Source organism: Leuciscus leuciscus (genome assembly GCF_965113295.1).
Source record: "Leuciscus leuciscus genome assembly, chromosome: 1".
Classification (NCBI taxonomy): domain Eukaryota; kingdom Metazoa; phylum Chordata; class Actinopteri; order Cypriniformes; family Leuciscidae; genus Leuciscus; species Leuciscus leuciscus.
The window spans coordinates 26553541-26580278 of NC_138725.1; the positions used below are offsets into that span (position 1 = coordinate 26553541).

Consider the following 26738-nt stretch of genomic DNA (forward strand, 5'->3'; position numbering starts at 1 on the left):
TTTATAATCATTTAAATTTGGTTAGCAGTGTGGGGAAAGTGGAGCTTTTAGACTCTACAATCCTCATTGTTTTATCTTGATATAACAAGAATAATGCATGGGTTAACAACACTAACTAATCCACAGCATTCAAAGCACATTCAGCCTGGGCTAAACTGTACTGTATGTCTTTTTCTTTTCTTTTCTTTCTTTTTTTTTTAAACATGCTGTTTGAAGAGCAGAAAATTAAAGTTCAAAACAAGAAAATAAAAAACTGTTACACATGTTTGTGCAAATGTGTCTGTTGTAAGATATTATAAATGTAGTAAATAATATTAGATGTGATAAATAGTAACTACAAGAATGAACAACATCTGTATAATTAATTTATTTTGGTGACAAATAAGAGATAAGAGTTTCATCTACAGGCCTCAAGATTATATAAATAGCAAAGCATGCATTAATATGTCCAGACAACACACTACAGGAAATAATGTCTGGTACACTTTAGTTTATTTTACTCTACCATTCACATGTAATCTTACAGAATATAAGATACTGCCACCCATTAATCTGGATATGAAGTCACACATCATGTTTTTGTTCCTCTGTTATCAAAGTAAAAGCTTATTTTAGGGACATGTTGATATTAAATGTTAAACAGAAAGGTTTAAAGTATCTGCTCAAGCACAAATTCACACAGAAAGCAGAGAAGCGCTAGTTAATTATTGCCCTTTAGACTTTTCTCTGCTTGGTCCTTAGTGATGGATTCCCAGGATGAAGGTATATCTGCAGGCTTTGCATTGTACTCTTTAGCAAACTGCTCATTGAAATTTGCCATCACATATTTCCAGTAGGCTGAACCTTCAATGCTGGGGTCAGGCTGGATTTCCCAGTCTGGATAAATGTCACTGTATTTTTTGTATGGATGCCACTGACCTTTTGTGTCAGTGCAACTAAATCTTGTTTCACTGCATACTGATGACGAACAGATGTCGGTTGACAATTTTCTAGTAGAGTGACCTTTGTAGCCCTTGAGACCCACTGGTCTGTGGACTGAGACAAAGTGTTTGGTGTGGGCCACTCCACCTGCCTCACATGGGGCATTACAGAACGGGCACTGTTTCCCACAGCCCCACACCCGTTTGAACAGCACTTCCTCCGTTTTGGTTTGAAGTTTTTCTAGTCTACTGGATACTGTTGCCTTATAAGTTTCCTTCAGTGACTGGTCCATTTCTTCCACAGAAATTTTCAACATTTTTGAAAATTGTTTTTCATTGACATTGCTCAGTGACAGGAAAGCATCCACTGCATCTTTAGGAAACACAAGCCTGTGTTCAAGCTTCTTGCAAATGCTCTGGGTGAATTTCTTGATGTCATTAGTCTCTGTGCTTTGCTCTGAGTCTGTGATGGCCAGCATTATTTCTCTTGTGACCACACCGAGGAGCCTCTCCTCCATTTCCGACATTCTGTTCTCTATTGAGAAGTGTTCTGTGACTTTCTTATAAATGTAGAATTTTACAAAAAAGTCATATTGATCAATAAAATGTGCATATATTTTAAATTCAAATTTGTCTAAAAGATATGTCAAGACGGAATACTGAAAAGCTGTTCTTGTTCCAAAAACTAATGCATTTTCACCAGTCAACATTACTTCGGCCATTTCTGTGCTCAAGATCTCAGAAATGTATGTTTGCACAGCAGGTTTCAGGCAATTATTCAGGAATTCGTCAGCTTTTTTCTGACACTGGTCTCGCTCATGGAAAAGGTCTATGAAACCAGAATAATATGTTTGTTTAAACTTTTCCAAACCTATGAGTGGGTCATTGTTCTGGATAAACTGATAGTGAATATCTTGAAATTATCTTGCTGTGAAGCCACAGATGTGTAGTTTAAGAGACAGTTCAAAATCTTCTTCGATACCGAGATTTTCATGAGCCTTAAGATTCTCATCAATGTTGTTCAGAATTTCCCTGATGTATGTGTCATCATAATCAACCTTGCTTGCTCGCATTTCTTCCACATATTTACTACAATCATCAATTAGTCTGTTTATCTCCTGAACTCTGTTGTTCCTATCTGGAGAAAGTTTACTGTCTATGTTGATTTCTGTGACAAATTTACCATGGCCATATGCATTTAAATCTTTAACTTTGTCCAAGTTTTCAGCCATTGAACTTCCTCTTGCTTCAAGATTTTTCCTCAAAGTATGCAAGACTTTGCCTTTGATATCTTCCTGTTGGAGCCTTCTACATGAGAGTGTCTTGACTGTTTCTTTCCACATGTTTTCGAAAGCTTCATCCAGTGATTCATCTGACATGTCTGAATTGTTTTTCCGACAGTCTTCAAGCAAATCTAGCACTTTCTTCTCCATTTTATCCATGCATGTACTCTTGATTCTTTCCACCTTGATTGTTGCATGTCGACGTGAAAGAGCTGCATCCAGTTTTCTTTTTATAGAATTTGACAGCTCTGTTTTCAAAAACTTGGCACCATTTATAAAGTCTTGTCGATACCTTTCCACGAGTTCAACGTGACCCTCTCCCTCCTCGTAATATTTTGTGATTTTGTCTGTAATGTCCTTTTCACCTTTTGAGAGGTCACTCTCTGCATTTCTCACCAAAACACAGTGGACATCTTCAATGGTGCAGTTATCAGGGATTTCAAATTTTCCATGGTTTAGGATTTTCGTTTCAGCTTCTAATGTCCATGTGTGCATTTGCTTTCTCAGTGCCCAGTCCCATCTGTTGTACTCGGTGCACAGTTTGATGTATGCATCAGCCACCATGCTGTTTCTGAAGCTAAAGATGAATTTCTCAAATTTCACAGCATTCCACAAGTCTTTGGTCCATTCAAGAAATTCACAAATGCTCCCTGGCTCGTAACATCTGAAGGTGTCAATTATATGTCTTTTAAGTTCATACACAGACTCACTATACCCAGTACTCACTTGTGCCATTGGAGGATTTCCATGCCACAAACCAGGAATATAGTGATCACCATTCTCAGTGTCGTACTCCATCACATCTGTGAAGTTCTGTAACTCCAATTTGTTCTCCATTTTGGCTGCTGCTTGAGTCATTTCATTCAGTTGCTTCAACAGAAACTGGCGGTCTCTCATGTTTGAATCATGGGCTGAGACATTACCTACATTCTGGTGTACAAACAAACACTTGCGGTTTTTACCGATTTCCTTCATCCTGATGAAGGCGTGAACAACAATCTGTAAAATGTCCTTCATTTCGTTGGAGTTCTCCATTGTGATGTTGATGATTGTAACATCACTTAGTCCAACAACAAGTGTGGCCAACTCATTGTCATGCTCATGGCTGTTGTCAAGTGTCGCTAGTTCAAGGGATTTAAGCCCCTCAGTGTCAATTATCAGTAAATAATCATAGTTGAGTTCTGGTTTGAAATCGTCTGCCACTCTGATAAGCTGAACAAATGCTCCTCTGGTACATCTTCCATTGCTTACAGCAAACTGAACTCCAAACATCGTGTTCAGCATTGTGGACTTTCCTGAGCTCTGGACTCCTAAAACTGTGACCACCACAATCTTATTGTTAGGCTTCACTAATGTATTTAATTCAGAAAACACACTGGTCACCCACTCGACAGGTATATTGGAAGCATCTCCGTCAATTAGTTCCAGTGAGTATCCATCCAGAAGTAGTTCAGCACACAGTTGAGGCAAGTGCTCCAGTTGGTTTGGGGATTTTTCTTGTTTTGAGTGAGAGACTGCCGCCTCATAAAGCTGACCCATCTCACGAATGAAGTGTTCAATTCCTAAAGAACAGTTTGAAATCTTTCTATCAAGCTCAGAAATATCCTCCTTGTGTTCACAAACAACATTTACACTACATTTCTCTTTATATTGCTTTCTGAGGTTAGGCAGTACTTCACGAGAAAGATTCTCCAGGTTCATCCGCATCCATTTTAGGAAATAAGCTCTTTCCACTCTTGGACATGATATTGCTTGGATAAATGAGTTCATTGTAGCAGAGATGTATTTTTTGTATTGTTGTTTTCTCAATTTTAACTTTTCAGTCTGAATGTGGTCTTTGTAAGTCTCAATACTCTGATCCCCTACTTTCTTCAATCTGCATTCCTCCTTCTCTAACTTTGCCAACATCTTCAAAATCTCTCCCTGCAATGGCATCTCTTTTTTCTTGAATTGTTCCGTATCTGTAATTTTTGATGTGATTTCATCTGCTCTTGCTTTGGCTCTCTGACATTCCTCAGCATCCTCATCGACCTTGATCCCCAACTCTCGTGCAGTCTCAGCCATACGAACAACTGACATCCTGTGATTGTTTTTCTGCATTGCATCTTGCATCTTGGTCCAAATTTTCTTAACAAAGTCTGCATCATTCTGCTTCGCTTTAAATAGGAAATTGTGTCTTTTCAGATTAAGCTTTTCAGCTGTTTTTCTTATACATTCATTGTTTGAGTCGCCCACCCAGAACAGCTGATGCTTCAAATCCTCACTGGGGACTGAAATATACCGAGAATCTGGAAGTTCATTTTCAAAGAACACAAACACTGCAGTGGATGTCTTGCAAAGAAAGGAGAACTGTTTTTCAAAATTTTGAATGTCACCTCTCAAGTTTGCTATAGCTACTGGCTCAGGAAAGACATCAATGTTTTTATTACCACAAGGAAAATACCAGCTAATCTCAACCAAACCATTTGCGATTTTCTTTGGGATGTTGCCACAATCCAGATTATGGTGTATAAAAATATCAGTAGACTGTTGTGATTTGCTGAGCAACTTGTTCAAAATATGTGACTTGGAAATGTTGCATCTACCCAGTCTTACAAAAGACACTAATGGCAAGTCTGACAGAACGATTCTTTCCTCCACAAATCCACTTGCATCTGGCAGTGAGTGTGGTCTGTATTGTTGCACAATGCCTCTCATTGCCCAGAGCATAAGTGTGATCTGGTTCTTATCACTGTTTGGAAGCAGCATAGGTATGGCAAACTGACACATGGACATTTTCAAGATCATTTCCTGCTGAAGAAAACTGTCAGAACAAAGGAACAGGGCAGTAAAAATGTCTAAAGGATTTACTTGAGCACCGCCTGATTCATAACTTTCCTGATCATCATCATCCTCCCAGTCTGCATCATCATCATCTGCCCTATGTTTTGGTGAACACTTCACACTCCTCGCTGTTGTTTTTAGCATCATTAGTCTCTTCAAAATCAGCCATGGCAGATCTGAAACAGTCTCGGCATCCTTATCCTTGATGCTGTCCTTTCCAATCTGCAGAACATCATTCAAGGTGATCTTCTTATCATAATGTTTTGTCAAACCCAAGTTTTGCAGAAGTTTTTTCATGATTTCTGTCAATAAGAGAAACAGATATTACAACTGCCATCTCAGTCATCTTGCAATTCTGACCTTTTTCTTTGGCATTAGTTAATCTTTGTTAACGTTCACTCACACATATACTAATGCATTAATTCACGTTAACAGCACAATTAGTTAGCATTAGTTAATCTTTGTTAACATTAACTCACACATATACTAATGCATTAATTCACGTTAACAGCACAATTAGTTAACATTAGTTAATCTTTGTTAACATTAACTCACACATATACTAATGCATCAATTCACGTTAACAGCACAATTAGTTGTAAAGTGTTACCATAATTATTAACCGACTCACTTTTTTGTGAGGGAGGTTGTTCTATGTTGCCGTCTGATTCAGCACTGTCACTGGTTTCATCACAGAGGGCGTTGTCATGTTCAGACATTTTCCTGCATGTTTCAAGAGATATTGCTATTACTTAGAATAACAGGAGATCATATCAAAAGTATTTGGACACTTTAACTGCTTTCAATTCATGTTTACTAGACTTTGTGCTTCATAGACTTCCATTTACAGTATTTTATTAGTCTCTGATAAAGAACAAATAAAAGCAGACTCTTTGTGAATGAGTCACCCTTGTTTACTCTCCAGTGCATCACCAATGCTAAGAGGAAGAGTAACGATAAACAATAAAACAATATAACAGAATACATCCCTGATAAAGAACAAATAAAAGTAGCCTCTTTGTGAATGAGTCACCCTTGTTACCTAAAATAAACATGATGTACACTTGTCACCATGTACTTAATTTCCACTATTAACATGTCCATTTTTTTATTAATTTTTTGTTAACTGGTTTGTCTAATTGCAGTTAGTACTGACTTTTGATCTTCAGGTTTTGTTGGACTGCAGGCTTTTAATACGCAGATTGCATGATAAAGTGGTGCAACTGTTTATACCTTGTCTGTAATTTCCCTCTCCATTCAAACATTGCTGTTCAGACTTGTTCCTCTGTGGTGGAATGAATTGCCAAACTCCACCCAATCTACTGAGACAACCTTCACTATGGAGTTAGAATTGTTGCATTATTACAAATAAATAGATTGAGATTCACAAACAAATGTAAAGAGATTCACAAAAATGTATCAAATTCACAAATACATAGATTAAGATCTACAAATAAATGTAAAGAGTTTCACAAACATGTATAAAACTCACAAATAAAATGAGATTTGCAAATAAAATAATATATTTACAAATGTGTTTTATGTCACAACTCTGCCTGGCATTTATTTGTGAACCGCTTTCTGTGCATTTGTAAATCGTTGCACACATTTGTGAATCTCTTCTTGTGCATTTGTAAATCCCCTCACGCATCTGTGGATTTTGAAACACTTCTAGCGTTGACGTGCAGAAAAATCAACAAATAAGTGGACTCCACCCACCGTTTACTCAAGCCAATCAGATAACGGCCACATTGAGCTGACCAATCATAGCACGTTCTCGCTACAACCTAGCCTGGCAAGCCAGACCTACATCAAGATGTTAGGTCTGGCAACTCACCATAGACACGGCTCAATCCGAGGGGCGGGATAAACGGCTGTCTTTCAGATTCCCTCTGCACGCAATAGGACAGCGCTTCAACCAACCAGAGCGTTTTCCCAACAGCGGAGCTAACGTTAGTTGATAGATTCAACTTTTGAATCTGGCCGGCAAAAAACGTCTCGGTTACGTATGTAACCCTAGTTCCCTGAATAGGGAACGAGACGCTTCGTCGAAACGCTGCGGGAACGCCCCTGCGTGAGTGCGTCATGAAGCACGTATGGAATCAGTCCAATGGCGAGATGGAACGTCATAGGCGGGTGACGTCATCGACCAGGAAATTATAAAGCACCCCAGAATCACAAACGCGCTAGCTTCTGATAGGCTGAAGCAAGTCGATCACGGGAATGCCGGGAGTATGGCAGGGCGACGCAGCGTCTCGTTCCCTATTCAGGGAACTAGGGTTACATACGTAACCGAGACGTTCCCTTTCAAGGGAACTCGAGCTGCGTCGAAACGCTGCGGGAACGCTAATACCCACGTCGCCATGCGAGCAAGTGACCGTCCGTGTGAAATCAGGGCGCACATTCGGACGAAAGCACCTGCGCCCCTGGAGTGGAGCTGAGGTCAAGATCATAAAACCTGATGAACGTGTGCGGTGAGGACCAGCCTGCCGCATCACAGACATCATGAAGTGAAACTCCTGATAGTAGAGCTTTAGAAGCAGCCATACTCCTAGTAGAGTGAGCTCGTACAGCCAAAGGTGAAGGCTGACCAACCGACTCGTAAGCAAGTGAAATGGCCTCGACCACCCACTTGCTCATCCTCTGTTTAGATGCAGAACACCCCTTTCTGGGTGACCCAAAACAAACAAACAGCTGTTCAGACTTTCTCCACAGGGCAGCTCAGTGGACATAAGCATCTAGAGCCGAGCCCTAACTGGGCAGAGCAGATTTAGTTTCTCCTGGTCCGACGTCTGAAAAGGAGGAGGACAGAAAGCCTGCAGTACAATAGGCCTAACCACATTAGTTGGAACCTTAGGAACATAGTCTGGTATGGGATAGAGAAAAGCCTTTACCATACCAGGCGAAAATTCCAAGCACGAGGGGGAAACCGAGAGCTTGAATGTCTCCAATTCTCTTGAGAGACGAAATAGCAAGCAAATAGATAACCTCAGAAACCTCTTCAATAGGCTCAAACGGAGCTAGGGAAAGGCCTTCCAAAACAATGGCCAGATCCCAAGTCGGTACCCTCGTGCGGACTGCTGGCCTCAACCTCAAAGTGCCACGAAGAAAGTGTGTTATAAGCGGGTGTCTCCCCAAAGAAACTCCACTCAAAGGGACATGGTAAGCCGCTAGTGCCGCTTCAGTGTGGAGGGGGATAGCCCTGCGGAGAATCGCTCCTGCAGGAACTCCAGCACTGCACCCACCGGGCAGTTAACCGGGTCCAACTGGTGTTCTCCGCAACAGGAAGTAAATAATCTCCACTTCAAGGCATATAACTTCCTCTTGGACGGAGCTCTGGAGTGGAGAATGGTCTCAACAACCTCAGTTGAGAGACCAGAACTTATGAGCTGGGCCCCCTCAGAGGCCAAGCCCACAGTTTCCACAGTTCTAGGCGGGGGTGAAGGATCGACCCACTCGCCTGAGAGAGTAGGTCCCTCCTGATCAGAATCTCCAGAGGAGAGCCGTCGAGGAGAGACACTAGGTCCGCGAACCACACTCGGGCCGGCCAAAACGGGGCTACCAACAGTAGACTGACCCCGTCCCGACGGACCCTTTCCAGAACTCCTGGGAGCAGAGCAATCGGGGGAAATGCGTACAGACGTGACCTCGGCCACGCCTGCACCATGGCATCCAACCCCAGAGGGGCTGGATAGCTCAGGGAGAACCACAGTGGACAGTGTGATGTCTCCCTGGAAGCGAACAGGTCTACCTCGGCACGACCGAAATTCTTCCAAAGGAGCTCCACCACCTCGGGGTGGAGTCTCCATTTCCCGGGCCTCGGCCCCTGCCTCAACAGGATGTCTGCCCCCTGATTTAAATACCCCGGGATATACATAGCCCTCAATGAAAGGAGTTTCCCCTGGGCCCACAGAAGGATCTGGCGAACCAGCTTGTACAAGGGGCGCGAACGCAGACCCCCCTGATGGTTTATATAAGAGACCACCAATGTGTTGTCTGACCGGACGAGCACATGGTAACCCCTGAGGTCTGGGAGGAAGTGTTTCAGAGCCTGGAACACCACCAACATTTCTAGACAATTTATATGCCATGAGAGATGATGGTCCTGCCACAGACCTCAGGCTGAGCGACCACTCATGATCGCTCCCCAACCCGTGAGGGAGGCATCCATCGTTAGCGTGACGCGACGACAAAGAGCTCCCAACACAGGCCCTTGGGAAAGAAACCAAGGTTCTTTCCACATGACCAGGGCACGAAGACATCGTCGCGTGACCCTGATCATGCAGAGTGGGTTTGCCCTCGGGGAAAACCCCTTGGTTCTGAGCCACCACTGCAACGGTCTCATGTACAACAGGCCGCAAGGTATGACGTTGGATGCTGCTGCCATGAGACCTAATATTCTCTGAAATTGTTTTGTTTTGACTGGCCTAGCTTTGCTTGCCTCACCGCTGAGAGGATTGAGGTAATACGAGCAGGAGACAGACGTGCCCGCATCGTCCTCGAGTCCCAAACTACGCCGAGAAAAGTGGTCCTCTGTAATGGAGATAGCACACTTTTCTTGACGTTTAGCCTCAAACCCAATCTCTTGATATGAGCGAGAACGACATCTCGATGCCGAACCGCTTGTTGCTCCGACTGGGCTAGGATCAACCAATCGTCGATATAATTTAAAATGCGGATGCCCTGAAGTCGCAGCGGAACCAGAGCTGCATCCATACATTTCGTGAATGTGCGGGGAGACAGCGCTAGGCCGAATGGAAGAACCCGATACTGGTATGCTTCGCCCCCGAAAGCAAACCTCAGGAACTTCCTGTGTTGTGGAAGGATGGAAACATGGAAGTAAGCGTCCTTTAGATTTATCGTGACAAACCAGTCCTCGGATCTGATTTGTGACACGATCTGCTTGAGAGTGAGCATCTTGAATTTGAGCTTCCCTACAGTGCAGTTTAACAGGCGCAGATCTAAAATTGGACGCAACCCCCCATCCTTCTTCGGAACGATGAAGTACCGGCTGTAATAACCTGACTCCCTGCTGGGAGGAGGAACCCGTTCTATAGCCTCCTTTTGCAGTAGAGTCTTTACCTCCTGTTCCATTACCAGAGCCTGCTCGGGGCCCACCACTGTGTGTAGGACCCCTCTGAATCGAGGTGGACGAGACCTGAACTGAATAGCATAACCGTTTTCGATCGTCTGCAGGACCCACTGAGAAATATTTGGAAGACTTTTCCACTCCGCCAGAAAATCTACTAAGGGTACCAGCCTCTCGAGACTGGCCTCTGGAATACTTTGAGCTGCAGACACAGTGCCCTGTAACGGTGCACCGGCAGGGAACAACTGGTCTAACTGCTCTGGACCCCTCCTCGGAGGGAGCGAGCTCCCCTCGGGGAAAATCTCGCCGGGCCCGTCCACGCCCTGACGTAAAGGCAGGGTTGGCAGAGCGGTCCCCTGAGGGCACCGAGAGAAAACGGGCACCGTGTGAAGCGGTGAACTCAGTTTTCTCTTGGCGGGGACTACCCTCAGCATTTTCTTAGACGAAGCCTTCTTGGCGATAATAACTGTCCTCAGATCAGTTTTACCCCTCGAAGACTTCGTCTGAGAGCGCCGCGCTGCGTCCCAGTCTTTTTGTGGGAGAGCGCGAGACGTAGGGCTGTGACGGTATGGGATTTTTTCTTACCGCGGTAAAGAAGCAACAAATCTCGCGGTTTGGCGGTTAACCGACCCCCCACCCACCCCCCCCAAAAAAAAATAAATAAAAATAAATAAAAATAAATCACCCGCGGCCGCGTCACACACTGCAGACGCGATCAAGAACGCATGTAGCTTGTAAATGACAATGGAAATGAATAACATAAATCAGTATTCTTTATTAACAAATAAACAAATTAACATTTATATTAAATTGTAAATATTAATAATTAACTATTAACCCTCTGAGGTCGACAAACGCGCCCACGCGTTTTGCTGGATTTTTTTCAGTTCAGTTCAAAAGAAATTAATTTTGCTCTGTTGACTTTGATATTACAAGCAAGTTTCATACATCAATCGATTCTGTTAAATGTGTATTATTTTTGTGTATACTCACAATAAAAACAAAGTGTTGTGCTTTTTGCCAAATAAAGAAAAATAAACGTGATGCGAGTTCTGCCTTCTCTCTGTCAGTGAAGACCATTCTGAAACGCGTCCGAAAATGAACAATAACTCAACGAATACTGAGTCAAACAGGCATACAGTCACACAGGCATGAAGCTTGAATTCTCTTCTTTAAAATGAGGTAATTTATATAAAAAAAAAATATTCTCATCTTGTGAAATCTGTGTTAAAAGAGAGCGATTCCAGTCGAGCTCATTAGAGCTCATTCAAAGGTAATGTGACTCCGCCCACGGAGAGCGCGCGCTATTCAAACGCAAATTACTGAGGCAAACCTGTGAACGCCCCCATATCAGCTCGAGGAAACACAAGTTTAATCATATCATTGTAGCCTACGTGTTTACACCATCTGGCAGCGCTGTGAGGAATAATAATAACGGAAAATCTACCTCAGAGTGCGGGTATTGCAGGAGAGAGGATCCGAATATGTAGTAAGTTTTTTTTCCTTCTCAAGTTAATCGCGTTTCTGTGAATGAATGAACGGCAGCCGCAGAGATGCGCGCTGTTTATCACAGCTCGCAAAAAGACAGTTTAAATTTAAATTGCGTCTCTGTGTGAATGAATGATGATGTTTTAGCAAACTGTATTGCTATACTGAGATGAGTAAACTGAAAATTAACATTTATATGCCCTAATATTTCATAAAAACAACGTTACAGTCAGGCGTTTCTGTTTGTGAATGAATGTTTCGGTTTTAGCAAACTGTATTGCTATACTGAGTAAAAATCGACTGAAATGTTGAAATAAAATGTATTTGTATAAGCAACGTATTAAACTGCAAATTAACATTTATATTTCTTATAATAAAAACGAAAGACCTATGTTACAGACATATGAAAGACAACATTTCGTTGATTAGTTTTGGATAGATTATACATTTTTACTGTAAAATATCTGCCAACTCAAATAAGCCAATATTTGTTTGCCAATATTTGCTCATGTTAAATATAGTATGTTTTGTCAAAAATAAAGTAATCAAATAATCAATCAAATCCTTAACTTTGAAATATGTATGATAAAATGTATACTTTAGTTTTTACAAAGAAAGATTACACTTGAATTGTTGTTGTAATTGTAACCTTTTTAATAAAAAAATATATTTACAAGGTAGATGTAAACAAACTATTAAAAGGTAATAAGGTAATAAGCCTTTTCTTTAAATAATTTTTATTGTGTTTTATTAGTGACAAATTTGGGGAGAGGATAAATATTCCAAAACTGAAAATACAGTATGAGAATTAACTGCACAATTACTAGACATGTTTTCCTTGGATATTATAGGCCAAATTGCAAGCACACTATGTGGAAAAATAAAAAATAATTGAGATGCTTCCAACTGTTGCTCTTGCATTCTTGTGGCTCAGTGACTCACCTGAATGAAAGGGTCATTAAGTATGCAGGCCCCATTGTCTCCTAAGGTGTGAACCACTAAATATGCATGATCGTTGACGCCCACTCCGCATATTGCCTTTCCAAACAGAAAGTGCTTTGCAAAATTCAAATCAATGTATTGTGTTATGTGAATGATAAGGGCAGGATGATTTTCACATCATTTTGAAGAAAAAACACTAGGCAATGACATCTATTAGACAAAAGTCTTATTGGCACATATTTAGTATGTGTGTTATGGCCTTATTTCAGAAACTTTAGTTTTTAGTTTTTTCAATAACCACGCATAAACATTATTCTCTCATAAATGCAGACATGTACATTCTTGTTGCTCACATATTATGGTAGCCCTGTTTGTGCTAAATAGTGTGTAATTTTTTTTTGTCATTAATATGTTTATAAGCAACTGAAAAAAGCACAAATGTCAGGGCATGTCAGAACATCTCAAGGACCCCAAAAACCCCTCAGACCTCAGAGGGTTAATTAAGGCCGGCGACACACTGGCTGCGTGGTGTGAGTGTGGCGTTTCTGTTGCGTGTCAGCTGCGTGGCTTTTTTATGTCTTTGCACATCAGAAACAGCGCTGCTGCTGCTAGGTGACATATAAGCCTCATTGGTGATATATTAGACATATGGGGAGAGAGTTGTGGAAGGCCTATACTTAATGTTAAACATAAATATATAACAGCAAAGACAGCGTCGGCAGTATTGATGGCAAAATAGGCTACAGAATATTTCGTTCTCTATTGACAGGTGCAATATTTGAAAATCGATCATATTTTTTTTTAATTACATTTATATCTGCATTTATGTCAAAACCTAAACTTTCAAACATCAAAATGTAATTTATTAATATGTATTCATGTCAAAATGACATACAAACATTTTTTTCCTATTCTATTTTGCCAGGAAACGCTTCCAACAGGCTTGCGTGAAAAATAGGCGTCGGTTCTATTTCTAGCATGCACGCTTTTTTCCGCGCGGCTCGTGCCGCAACTGAGACGCGCGTCTCACGCAGGCACACAGTGTGCAAGCTCTAACCTGTTAACATGGGAGCCGAATTAAAAACTGACACGCCACGCAGCCAGTGTGTCGCCGACCTAAGGTAGGTCTGCTGCACTTAAGTCCAGCAAACGCCACAGGATGGTTAATTTTTCTAAGATGTGGTCTTAAGTTAGTGGTATTTCCTCGCAAGACAGATACTTTTGTGCGACAAATACGGCATATTGCCTTGTCCAAATTCACCGGCTTCCCCTTAATTGTCACCTGCCTCAAAGGCGACACAGTATTTGGCTTAGACACTAGATTCGTGGCTATTTTTTGAATAATGTCATTCGGCTAGCGCCGTCAACTGTTATTGCGTAGGCTACCACATAAGAGAGATCGCTACTTGCAATTAAAATCTAACTCCAACTGTTTACGTTATGCTTGTCTTTTATGCCTGTGTTTGTTTGTATTTAATTGAACATTATCTGTAAACATCACAAGTACTGAAACCTAGCAGTTAATTAATAATAATCAGAAACACACAAAAAAATAAATCCCCCATATGTTTAACGGACTGTCCCTCCCTTGTGCAGGAAGCGTTTTTTTTTTCTCCAGAAGCACTTGAACATGGGACTCGGAGAATACAGTAAATTATAAGCAAATATTAATGTGTTTATAGTTCATATCACACACCATATGCACTCCTGTAACTTTCAAAAAAAAAAAAAAAAAAAGTGCGGTGATGACCTCACACCGCGGTAGGCATCTCATTAACGCGATATTGCGGTGATGCGGTTATCGTCACACCCCTAGCGAGACGCGACACTCTGTTTTTGTTGCGCCCGGTGTGAGGAGCTACTCGACGCCTGGGGCTGCTCTTTTCGCCCCGCAGCCCCAGAGACATGAATTTTAAGGGGGAATTTGGAGGCAAAACTCCAGGCAAAGTAGATTTATTAAAAAAGGTACTTTGCAAGTCCAAAAAATCCAACAAAAGTTCTTCTGACAAAGAGGTATTACAAACAGATAATCCAAAATAAAAGATAACAGGAGATAAATAAAATAACTCCACGAGGGGAGAAAAAAAGGAGAAGACAAGACAGGTTTAAGTAACGAAACATGAAATGTGGGGTTAATTCTAAGGGAGCGAGGGAGAAACAAACGATAAGAAACAGGGTTAACTTTCCTTGCTATGCGAAAAGGGCCAATGTATTTCTGGGAAAGCTTCTTGGATTCAACCCGGAGGGGCAGGTTCTTGGTGGCCAACCAAACTCTTTGACCAGCTCGGAAATTAGGGGCCGATTAGCCTGGCTTTGGTATCTCTGGGAGGTCCGAAGGAGGGTACATCTGGCCTTCTTCCATGTCCGCCTACAGCGTAGGACAAAGCGCTGGGCCAAAGGAATGCCAACTTGCACCTCTTCCTCAGGAAATAATGGAGGGGTGTATCCAAACTGGCATTCGAAAGGGGACAATCCGGTGGCCGAGGACTGGAGGGTGTTGTGGGCATATTCAGCCCAAACGATATAGGCGGCCCAAGACGTGGGATTACTGGCCGCCATACAGCGCAAGGTGGTTTCCAGATCCTGATTAATCCTTTCCGTCTGGCCATTAGACTCTGGATGGAACCCAGACGATAGGCTGGCAGTGGCCCCAATAAGCCTGCAGAAGGCCCCCCAGAACCGGGACAAGAATTGGGGACCTCGATCGGAGACGATGTCCAGGGGAATCCCAAATATCCGGAAGACATGGTTCATGAGGAGCTCAGCAGTCTCCTTGGCTGAAGGCAGCTTGGGGAGGGGAATAAACCGAGCGGCCTTAGAGAACCGGTCTACAACCACTAGGATGACTGTGTTGCCCTGGGATGGAGGGAGTCCTGTAACAAAGTCCAGAGAAAGGTGTGACCACGGCCTGCGAGGAACAGGTAAGGGATGGAGCGGTCCCTGGGGTCGCTGACGTGTAGACTTTCCCTGGTTGCACACAGGACAGGCTTCAACATAGACCTGAACATCCTTCTTGATGGATGGCCACCAAAACCGCCGCTGGAGGAAGTCCAGTGTGCGAGCACTACCTGGATGGCATGTCAAGGGCGACTCATGACCCCACTGCAAGACCCGGGCTCGAACAGAGAGAGGAACGTACAGGCGTCCGGCGGGACCACCGCCTGGGTCGGGCTCAAGGACAAGGGCCTCTCGTACCACTCTTTCTACATTTACATTTACATTTATTCATTTAGCTGACGCTTTTATACAAAGCGACTTACAATTGCTATATATGTCAGAGGTCGCACGCCTCTGGAGCAACTAGGGGTTAAGTGTCTTGCTCAGGGACACATTGGTGTCTCACAGTGGATTCGAACCCGGGTCTCTCACGCCAAAGGCATGTGTCTTATCCATTGCGCCACCACCCCTATGTTTCTAGTTCCCACTGAAGAGGTGCGACGATCCTAGAACTCGGAATAATCGATGCCAAGGGCTTCTCTTGTATTTCGGGAGAGTAGGCTCGAGATAGGGCATCTGGCTTGACATTCTTGGTGCCAGGTCTGTAAGACAGGAGAAACTGGAATCGATTAAAAAACAGGGACCATCGCGCTTGCCGAGGGTTCAACCGCTTTGCCTGCTGGAGATATTCCAGGTTCTTGTGGTCTGTGAGAACCTGGAAAGGATGCTGAGCACCCTCAAGCCAGTGGCGCCACTCTTCCAAGGCCAGTTTTACCGCAAGCAACTCTCAATCCCCCACGTGGTAGTTGCGCTCAGCGTCAGACAGGCGGCGAGACATGAAGGCACAAGGGTGTAATTTTCCATCCTCACCCCTCTGTGATAGGACGGCTCCCACCCCCACCTCAGAGGCGTCCACCTCCACCACGAAAGGTCTTTCTGGGTCAGGGATAACCAGGATCGGAGCAGAAGTGAAGCGGTGCTTGAGATCCTCAAAGGCCCCTGCTGCCTCCGGACCCCAGTGAATCTTGGTCCCTCCTCCCTTGGTAAGCGCCGTCAAGGGGGCTACCACAGAGCTGAAATTCTTAATGAACTTTCTATAAAAGTTAGAAAAGCCAATGAAACGTTGAACCTCCTTGACTGTGGCAGGGGTGGGCCAGTTGTGGACTGCTTTGACTTTCTTGGGGTCCATCTTCAGGTGGTCAGGAGTGACGATAAACCCGAGAAACTGAGTCTGGGAAACATGAAATTCACACTTCTCAGGTTTTACGTAGAGATGGTTGTCAAGGAGTCTCTGGAGAACCCTGCTAACATGCCCCTCATGCTCCTTCAGTGACCTTGAGAAGATGAGGATATCGTCCAAGTATACGAAGACAAACAGATTAAGCATGTCCCGGAGAACATCATTAATCAGGGCCTGGAATACTGCGGGGGCATTTGTGAGCCCGAACGGCATCACCAGATATTCAGTGACCCGTGGGGGTGTTGAAGGCCGTCTTCCATTCGTCTCCTTGCTGGGGATAACCAGGATCCTTCTTTCTACATAAAAGAAGCCCGCCCCAGCTGGGGAAGTAGAGGCACGGATGATGCCGGCTGCCAAGGACTCCTTAATGTAGGTATCCATAACTGAGTGTTCAGGGGAGGATAAGGAGAAGACCCGACCCCTGGGAGGGCAGGAACCGGGGAGTAGATCAACAGCACAGTCGTAAGTGCGGTGAGGTGGTAAGGAAGTAGCCCGGGACTTGCTGAACACTGCTTTGAACCGATGGTAAACACTGGGGACACGGGAGAGGTCGACAGACTCTTGAAACTCGGTACTAGGGGCTGAGGGACTCTGAAGCATGCAGGTGAGTTGACAAGTGGAACCCCAGCTTAGAATGGTTCCAGTAGGCCAGTCGATCTGGGGATTATGTCTCCACAGCCAAGGGTGACCCAGGATAATAGGATACTCGGGGGAGTCAATGAGATAGAAGGTCTCCTCCTGCTGATGTTGAAAGATGGTAAGTCGCAGGGACTGAGTGGCCTCTGTAACTTTGCCTGGTTCCAGAGGTCTGCCATCCAAGGCAGTAACTGCCTGGGGTTGAGGAAGTAGTTGGGTAGGGATTTTAAGTTCCTTAGCCAAAGTTAGATCCAGGAAATCACCTGCGGAGCCAGAATCGATCATAGCCTGGACCTGATGCTGGTGGCCCTCCCAGGACAGAGTGGCTGGAATAGCTAGGACAGCGTTAGTAGGAGGAGCTCTAATTTTCCCCATCACAGCCCTCCTGTAGCCGGGCGGGGACAGGCGTTTCCCGAAAGCTCGGGGCAGGTGGAGTGGAAGTGGCCGGCAACCCCGCAGTAGAGGCATCGACGCTCCCTCATGCGTTGGGAGAAAGCCTGGAACGGCCTAACTGCATATCCTCTGGGGAATCCTGGAGTTGTTCAGGGGGCGGGGAAGCTCTGAACGGAGGAACGCCAACTGGAGAAACAGAGCTGCTCAGAGGAACTTGGGAGTGAGAGACCTGGCGGCGAGCCGCTCTCCGCTCTCTAAGACGATTGTCCAGGCAGATGGCCAATGCAATGAGGGACTCAAGATCCGAAGCTGGTTCTCGGGTGGCTAACTCATCTTGAAGGGGCTCAGACAACCCTCCCTGAAAACAGACCCTCAGTGCTTCATCATTCCATCCACTCCTTGCTGCTATGGTCCGAAATTCAATGGCAAAATCTGCCGTGCTGCAGGAACCCTGACGGAGAGAGAGTAGGCGCTTGGAAGCTTCCCGACCACTGACAGGATGATCAAACACCCGCTTGAACTCATTCACAAATTCCAAGTAGGAATCACAACAGGCATCCTGGGATTTCCACACCGCGGAGGCCCAGTAGAGCGCCTTGTCCGAAAGAAGGGTAATGATGTAAGCAATCTTGGAACGGTCTGTGGGAAAACTTGAGGGTTGAAGCTCGAAGGTGAGGAAACCCTGGCAGGAACTTGGATCTCCAGCAAAGGGCTTGGGAGGTGGTAGTCGGGGCTCTGCTACTGGAGAAGTCCGGAACTCATCATATCAGCCAGGAGTTGAGAATGACTGGCCATCAGCTCTTCTTGTCGGCTGAGAGCAGCTTCATGGCGCTGGAAAGATGCCTCATGTTGAGCGATCACCGCCAACAGGTCCTTGGAACCGAGTGTTTCTGAGTCCATGTCTAACTCAGTTTTTCTGTCACAAGCTGGGCTCGAACTCAGGTCTCAGAAGTGGAGGGTGAGTGTTCTACCACTTAGCCACAGAGAAGGTAATGTTGGACCCAAACGAAACACTCAAGGCAAAACTCCAGGCAAAGTAGATTTATTAAAAAAGGTACTTTGCAAGTCCAAAAAATCCAACAAAAGTTCTTCTCACAAAGAGGTATTACAAACAGATAATCCAAAATAAAAGATAACAGGAGAGAAATAAAATAACTCCACGAGGGGAGAAAAACACAATCAAATAACTCAGAATAGCTTACTTGGGATAGCTTAGATGACTTGGAAGGACTCGAGAGAAACAGCAAGAAGACACATAGCCAGGACTCAAAAACCAAGTGAGGAACAAGGGGAAAAACACAGCTTAAATACTCTAGGGGAAACAAGGCACAGGTGACCTGGATAATGCTAACAAGGAAGAACTAAAGCAGAGGGGAACACAGGTGACCTCTAGAGGCCCGGAGACAAACAACAGGAGGCAGGATGCTGACAACATGGGGGTGAGTAAATTATCAGGACATTTTTATTTGAAAGTGAACTAATCCTTTAAGGCTTCTTTATATTTCCATCAGGATAAACTCAGGATTACACACAAATTATGATCATCACAGATCCCGAGCATCATATAACACCCTCTCTACACCGGACTCAAGTGGCGCAACACAGCGCGTCACAAGCAAATAGCCCATTATCTTCCCAGCTGCCGTAGCAGTTTCAAATAATGTAAAACTAACATGTTTGCAATGTTAACATATTTTGCCCATGACATGTTTTCTTACCTGCAGATATATGACATGTCTATAATCTTCCTTATTGACTAGTGCTGGCTATATGAAAATTGATAGTTCGTTATAGTGTCTACACTGGACGTGGCGCAGCGCGACACAATGATTCATTGACAGTAAATGGATGCCCGTTCTTCTTCTGAAGTAGCGGCTAGGCTACTACACACAACTACACGGAGGACACATAATTTGCACATTTTCTTTGTCCAGTGTAGACAGCCTCGCACGGGGTAGACACGATGTAAGAAATGGCAAAACGGATAATTTTGTCTTTTAAATCACAATCGTGGTGACAAATAGCTATAGGACATAAATATTATGTAGAATACCAAATATCAGCCCAAATGACCATCACTGAAGATGTAACAGTACGAGCAACAGCGTGTAGCCTACTGGGGTTTTGAGTGGATAATGCAATGCTTAAATACATCTTTGAATTTATTTTGGATGCTGTAAGTAACTTTTACAATAAAAAAAGTATGAAGTCTGATTCATTGAAATATTATTTGTGTGATCAAGTGTTTTAACAGATAAATAAATACAAATCGCTTGTCTGCTGTGCATTTCACTTTTAAATGCATGATTGATATATCTTGGAAGGCAACATGTCACATGTTTAAAAATAACCCACCTATATTTTCTCTACAAACAAAGGGAATCGTAGTACAGGTATTTAATTTTTAAAATACTATTTAACATATTTATATTACACAAACTCGCGTATTTATCACGAGGTTGAATCCAGTTATTCATTAGCAGTAGTGGAAAGAGTACTAACAAATTGTACTTTAGTAAAAGTATTGCTACTTAAGTAATAATTTACTTGAGTACAAGTAGAAGTACTATAAAATAATATGACTCAAGTAAGAGTAAATAAGTAGTTTGCTTAAAAACTACTCAAGTAACTACGTTACAAAGTATTTTAGTATTATTTTTCTATTTTTACCCAAAATGGGGAGATGATAGCGATAATATATTTGTGTTCAGTATTTTCATAAGAAAAAGTATGTCTTTAAAGGGATAGTTAACCCAAAAAGGAAAACTACAAATTTGACTTGTTTTACGTCAAGCGTTACAATAGTCATTATTTAGTTTTTCTTCGTTTACATCTTCTTCGCAATACATCATACTTTCATGAAATCATGCAACATACTCTACCTTGTCTGTGGACATCATTCATTCCAAAGCCGGTGCTGGATAAACAGCGAGCGTGCGTGCGACAGTAGGCTGCGGGCGGCGAAATTATTTACGACAGCAGTAATGGACAGTTCCGCTTCCAACCTGTAGGGCGACAGAAGTGGAAAAGTTCTTTAGTGTTGCTTTAACAGAGAATTGCTTCATCTCTGAAATTGCTTCATCTCTGATAAAAGAGATAAATCAATTTTACAGGCTTTATGGCTTTTTACAGGCTTTTTAGGAAGTGTAAATTGCCTTACACTTCCTATTTGAGCCAATGCAGATGAACGAGCAAAGTTATTTCAGGGCAAGACCGCCCTGATTGTAAAACCAAACATGATTGGTTGTAGCGAGAACGTGCTACAATTGGTCAGCTTTATGTGCCCGTTATCTGATTGGCTTGAGGAAACGGTGGGTGGAGTCCACTTATTTGTGGATTTTTCTGCACGTCGATGATAGAAGTGTTTCAAAATCCACAGATGCGTGAGGGGATTTACAAATGCACAAGTGTTTGTGACATAAAACACATTTGTAAAAACATTTTTTATTTGCAAATCTCATTTTATTTATTTGTTAGTTTTATACATTTTTGTGAATCTCTTTACATTTGTTTGTGAATCTCAATCTATTTATTTGGAATAATGCAACAATTCTAACTGCATAATTCACAACTACTGCTCTTCTACATTTCACTTCTGTTCTACCTTGTGAACTTGCAGATCATGAACAACTCAATGAACCAAATGAGACAACTCATAAATAACACTTAATAATGTTTCCCAATATATATTTTTTTCTTTTTAGATGTGTGTGACAGTATATATATCATATGACAGTAAAAGAGCACACACAATCCTTATTCTAATAATTGGAATGATAAAGAGTGTTGGTACGTGACAGGAGGGCCTCCACTCAAGGATACAATATGATGAACAAGTCTAAGAATGTTCCACGTATGGTTGAAATACCATCATTGGCCTAGAAAGATAACATTCTGGGAGTCAAGACTATAAAGAAGAAAGGATGCCCTCCCTTCACCGTCACACTCTATAATCACTCTGTGTGACTATACGACTGCTGGCCTTTTCGTGCAAGAAAATAAACATCAAAGACTATTAGAAAAGTTTGTCTCTTATTCAGTGCGATGTTTATTGGATGCAAGTTTGAATAATTCACTGAGACACTGGTTTCATGCGACTTGGTGCTTTACTGAACTTTCTTATTTTTCTCTTTTACAGGTTTCAACCCAACACATCTTTAGACTGAGAGCGCCATCCTCACATTCAGTGATATAATTTTATTTGCCACAACAATTTGGCATAGTTGGCAGGATTCCTTGGATGTGCCTGCTTACTATTTTTATTTTATTTAGTGAGATAAACTACTATTGAGATAAATTACTATTGTTACGTGTCGGAACGAAATATTTTTCAGTGTGTGCACGTGTGTGGTGCCCTCTCTCTCTTTTTTTCCTCTTTCTCTCTCCCTGTCGCTCCACGCTCATTTGTGTGTAACATGTGCAGCTGTTTTAATGGGCGGGGCTGATGCGACTCAACACGTGGATATAAGCTGTGTGGAAGGCCTGCTGCTCATCGAGTTCTCCCTCCTGCTTCCTTGTGTGGTAGAGCTTTTACCAAAACAGTGGTGTGTTAATGCCGGTTGGCTGAGTTTTGCTTCTATTCATGTGAAAGCCGGTACTGTAGTAGCCTAGTCTGCAATTTCACTGAGACTGTGTGAGAGGTTGGAGGCCCTTTTATTTTAGTTAATTTTCTACTGTTTATAGGTCAGCAGGGAGTATATGATTATATCTTTGTGTGTTTTTTTTAACTCCAGGAAAGACGTACCTAAAATTAGTTCGAAAACCCCTTTTGTTTGTTGTTTTGGCAGACTAAAACCCTCTCAACTTAAGTTGTTGAAAGAATATCTTACCCCTATGTAAAAATAAATATTGTTTACTTGACTACTTTGTTCTGTTGTGGGAGCAGGAGACGGAACTCCGGGCGACACCCATTTCCAGGCGTCACTCTCCATGTTTGTGCATGTGACACGTAACACTATACTCTGCGTCTCGCCAGGAGATGGCTCCCGCAGCTGAATCAAATCATCCATCCATTTTCCAAACCGTGCTGGTCCAATGTAATATCACGCTGGTATAAATTCCTTTTTAATTGATTATTAAATTATTTAATTAAGGTTTACATGGCAGAGTTCAAGATAAATCTTTTCATTACTGCTGGAGGCTGGAGCTGTGTTTCAAATTATTATTGAACAGTAAAAGGACAAACCATGCAAATACGGCAGCCCTTCCTGCTCACTCAGTATCTGATTTCACTCACTTGGCTTCATTCACTTCCTCAAGTGAACTATATTAGTGGAATAATGTAGGGAATTGTGATTGAGGAAATAGGGTGCAATTTCAAACACAGCAAATGAGTATATAGGAACTAATGAGATAATTATAACTACACAACAGGTGAACCGAATACAACAATCAGACACACTGGGAAACTGGGTCAAATGTACGAGCATGTACAAACATGAATACAAAAGAACCAAAAACACACAGAAACATGTCATGACCAAAACAGAACATAATTCCAACAATAAACATTTATTTTTTATTTATTTTTTATGTATAGATAAATAATCCTTTTTTAAAAATTATTATAACTTTATATGTTGCATTTTGTGAAAGACTGTCACACTGAAACATATTAACTGGGTGCTTTCAGGAAGACAAAATCAAGGTTAAATGACCCAAAGCAATACGATTTTATAAACAGACAGACAGACAGACAGACAGACAGACAAACAAACAAACAAACAAAAAAGAAAATACCAACACTTACTCTGTACTTGGAATGTGTCCCTTCTCTGAAGTTGACAGGAAAACAGTTTATATACTGTCTATGGAAAACACCCATCTCTCTTTTATCTCAATGGGCTGTACCATAAAGCAACACAGGGGAGACTCTCATTATGACTGTACAAACACAAAACCAACCACCACATCTGGAGTCACATAGCAAACAATAATCATGAGAAAGGTATTTTCTGTTAAAATAATAATCATTTTAAAAAGTCCTAAAAAAGATATTAGAGATTTGTTTCCCTTTCTTTCTTTTCTTTCTTTTTTTTTTTTTTACATTCAGTTTGTCACGTGTTTTGCAGGAATACAAACTAGCAGATCTGGCTTGGTTCAATTCAATAAACAAGCACAATATCTTGATGACTGGGGACATTAATTCAACGGAGCTGTCAAAAAGCTAGAATTGACTAAGACCCACAATTTAATTTTCATTGTTCATTTTTTTTTTCCTCTAAGGGATATATGAGCATAAACTGTCCAACAATGAGAGACGTTTTCAGTATTAATGATGTTCTAACTAGAGAAAAAAATCAGGATTAAATCAGTGGATGATCATTTGCATGTTTTTTTAGAAGGGCAAAAGCAAAGATAAAAAATCGTTCGTAGACAAGGCTTGAGAAAGACAGAAAGTTTTAAGTAGTTTTAAAAGCTTGAAGTTTCAAGGCTTTTCTGTATGAAATTGTTTTCATTTTTAATTTTGTAGTTTAAAAAGATAGAAAAATTTCACACATTGCTAAAAAAAATAACAAAATGCTAGAATGAATAAGCATGTTGCTAGCAAGATTTAGCATAGTGATTACATAGTAACATGTTTTAACTCATTGCTAGCATAAATTAACATGTCTTAACACATTGCTAACATGTTTAAGCAGGTTTCTAACATGAATTGGCCCTTTGCTAACATGTTTAATAGACTGTTAACATTTACCAATCAACTAAAGCAAACATTGATCTCCATGATGGTGACCTCAAACAAAACATTTTTAACCAAACATCAACATCTAAACCTCTGTTAATTCTCAATAAGATATTCTGTACACGTGTGACAGAAATAAAGTCAGTCTGGTTAGTAATAAGCAGAGGTGGGTAATCCAGGGGCCAAAGAGTAAAAGTCCTGCCGTATGTTTATTCCACCCATAGCCACTTGTTTTATTTCATCTTTGGTAAAATATTTAAATCGATTGTTATATTGCTGGATCTCATGCTGCAGTAACACAGGGTTTGTGACGTGAATATATTAATGGTCACATGAGCAAACATGAGCAAGAAAAAATCAGTTTAACATGACACACACAGACATCAACAATCAGCGTATGAATCTCAACAATGGTGAAAATCACAAATATGTAGATAAACAGATTAATTCAGAACATCACTGAAAAGCTACTAATTCAAAACAAAAACAACAGCAAAAAATAAAAGCAACTATTTAGAATAAAACTAAATTATAGGACAATTCAGCTGCATAATTTATTCATGTTGCAATGCATGCTGGGAGTTTTGTACTATGCTGGTACCCAGCATGCATTGCAGCAAGATACTTTTGATTGTCACCATTGTTGAAATTCATACACTGATTGTTGTTGTCTGTGTGTGTCATTTTAACCTGACATTTATTTTTTTGCTCATGTTTGTTAAAGATTTCTAACTTATTGTTATAATATTGCTGGCTCTCATGCTGCAGTAACACAGGGTTTGTGTTGTGAAACAAAATATGAATGTGACAACATAATTGTTAGATTAAAATACCTCAGTTAATCAGTCTATTTCATGATGATTATAAAACCATCAACAGGAAACCATCATCACCTGATCTCATTTCACTTTAGCTTTCTTTGCTGCTGCAAATGTGTTTGACAAACACACTGTCATAGCGGCCAAAAAAGACAAAAGATATAATAAGAGTTAAAGGTACAATATGCAAGAATTGTTTTGCCACTAGAGGGCGCTACATTCCAAGCAACAACAACGGTGTAGCTTGATGACGATGTGAAGGAGCGTGGAATGATGGGAACTGTCTTTTTAAACTCCACCGTGGATGTAAATCTATTTTTTACAGTCTATGATGTAAATCAGTCAGACGGGAATCGAAAAATCATGTTCATGGATGAGGCTAAGTACTATTTTTATAATGACAGGCACCAGGTAACACAAACAATTCAGTAAGTCAAATTTAAGACCTTTTTAAGACATTTTAAGACCATAAAGATTTTTAAGACCATAAAGAAATTTAAGACCTACACAACGCATTATCCAAGTTTGATAGATAGTTACCTCGGGATCATTAGAGTATCTATCTATCTTTCTATCTATCTAGGATTATCTGATGTGTGTGTGTGAGCCAGTGAGAGAGAGGGAGCGGTAGATATTTTTTTAATAGAAAATTGTACTTTTGCATATTATACTGTAAAAACACAATTATTGTTGATTTTAGTTGATCATAGTTGATCATAACTAGAGAGAAAATGATGAGATGATTAAAGTGACCAAAATTATCACGGTTATCACAGAATCCTGTTCAAAAAGTACTAATACTACAGAATGAAGTCAATTCAACAAGTTTTATATCGAAAAACAGCAAATAACAAATTGATTAGCATCAATATGCACTTTTTGTATACGTGAACATTAAAATACCATTAAAAATGATGGCCAGATTTTAAAAGAGTGTCTTGCAACATGTTATCTACTAACATGTACAAGTTCAAATAAAGTTGACAAAAAAGGTTTTATACAAAGATAAACCTCATATTTCAGCCTTTAAATATTTTTTTTATAAAAAGAATGAGTGAAGTAAGATAAATTACTGACATTTACACATTAGCTTATACTTATTAGTATTGTTTGGGTGCACCCCCATCCTTCATGTTGACTGAACTTTCAATGTTGTTATGGAAAGGGATGATTGGTTGGTTCCTGTCACATGACCTTCAGTGTTTGAAAAGTTTAGATTTTTTTCATCTCGTTGCGCCTGGTAAAAAAATCAACGCGTCGCTTCAATTATGAGCGTGCTTGCCGCGCGCCTACATTTGAACAAACTTGAGTGCGCAAAAGACGCGATATGTGAACGGCCTCTGGCGAGCTAGCTCATATCAAGCCACGAGCTATTGGTAGCACGCGAGCGACGTGTTGGAGACCCCTGCTCTAGGGCTCCGCTTTGTAGGCTACAACTCGATACTTTTTTGCTACTTTGTAATAACTTTCTGCGGCCAGCGTTT

General features: G+C 41.6%; 1 protein-coding gene across 1 annotated transcript; it reads right to left on the reverse strand.

Annotated features, from left to right (window-relative positions):
* Nucleotides 1-352: 352 nt before the first annotated feature.
* Nucleotides 353-23535, reverse strand: LOC309498085 (up-regulator of cell proliferation-like). Its single transcript, XM_082168599.1, has 5 exons — nt 23501-23535; nt 20634-20756; nt 6260-6363; nt 5658-5749; nt 353-5328 (listed from the first exon to the last, which is right to left on the reverse strand). The coding sequence occupies exons 3-5, from the start codon at nt 6289-6291 to the stop codon at nt 1841-1843; spliced, it is 3612 nt and encodes a 1203-aa protein (XP_082024725.1). The 5' UTR covers nt 6292-6363; nt 20634-20756; nt 23501-23535; the 3' UTR covers nt 353-1840.
* Between the last annotated feature and the right edge of the window lie 3203 nt (nt 23536-26738).

Excerpts from the sequence above, each read along its gene's own strand:
- LOC309498085 (XM_082168599.1), bottom strand. The coding sequence starts at position 6,291 with ATGTTTGAATGGAGAGGGAAATTACAGACAAG. Across the intron at positions 5,750-6,259 it reads AGAGGGAAATTACAGACAAG|GAAAATGTCTGAACATGACA; the intron begins GTATAAACAGTT and ends TGAAACATGCAG. Across the intron at positions 5,329-5,657 it reads ACAACCTCCCTCACAAAAAA|AAATCATGAAAAAACTTCTG; the intron begins GTGAGTCGGTTA and ends TCTTATTGACAG.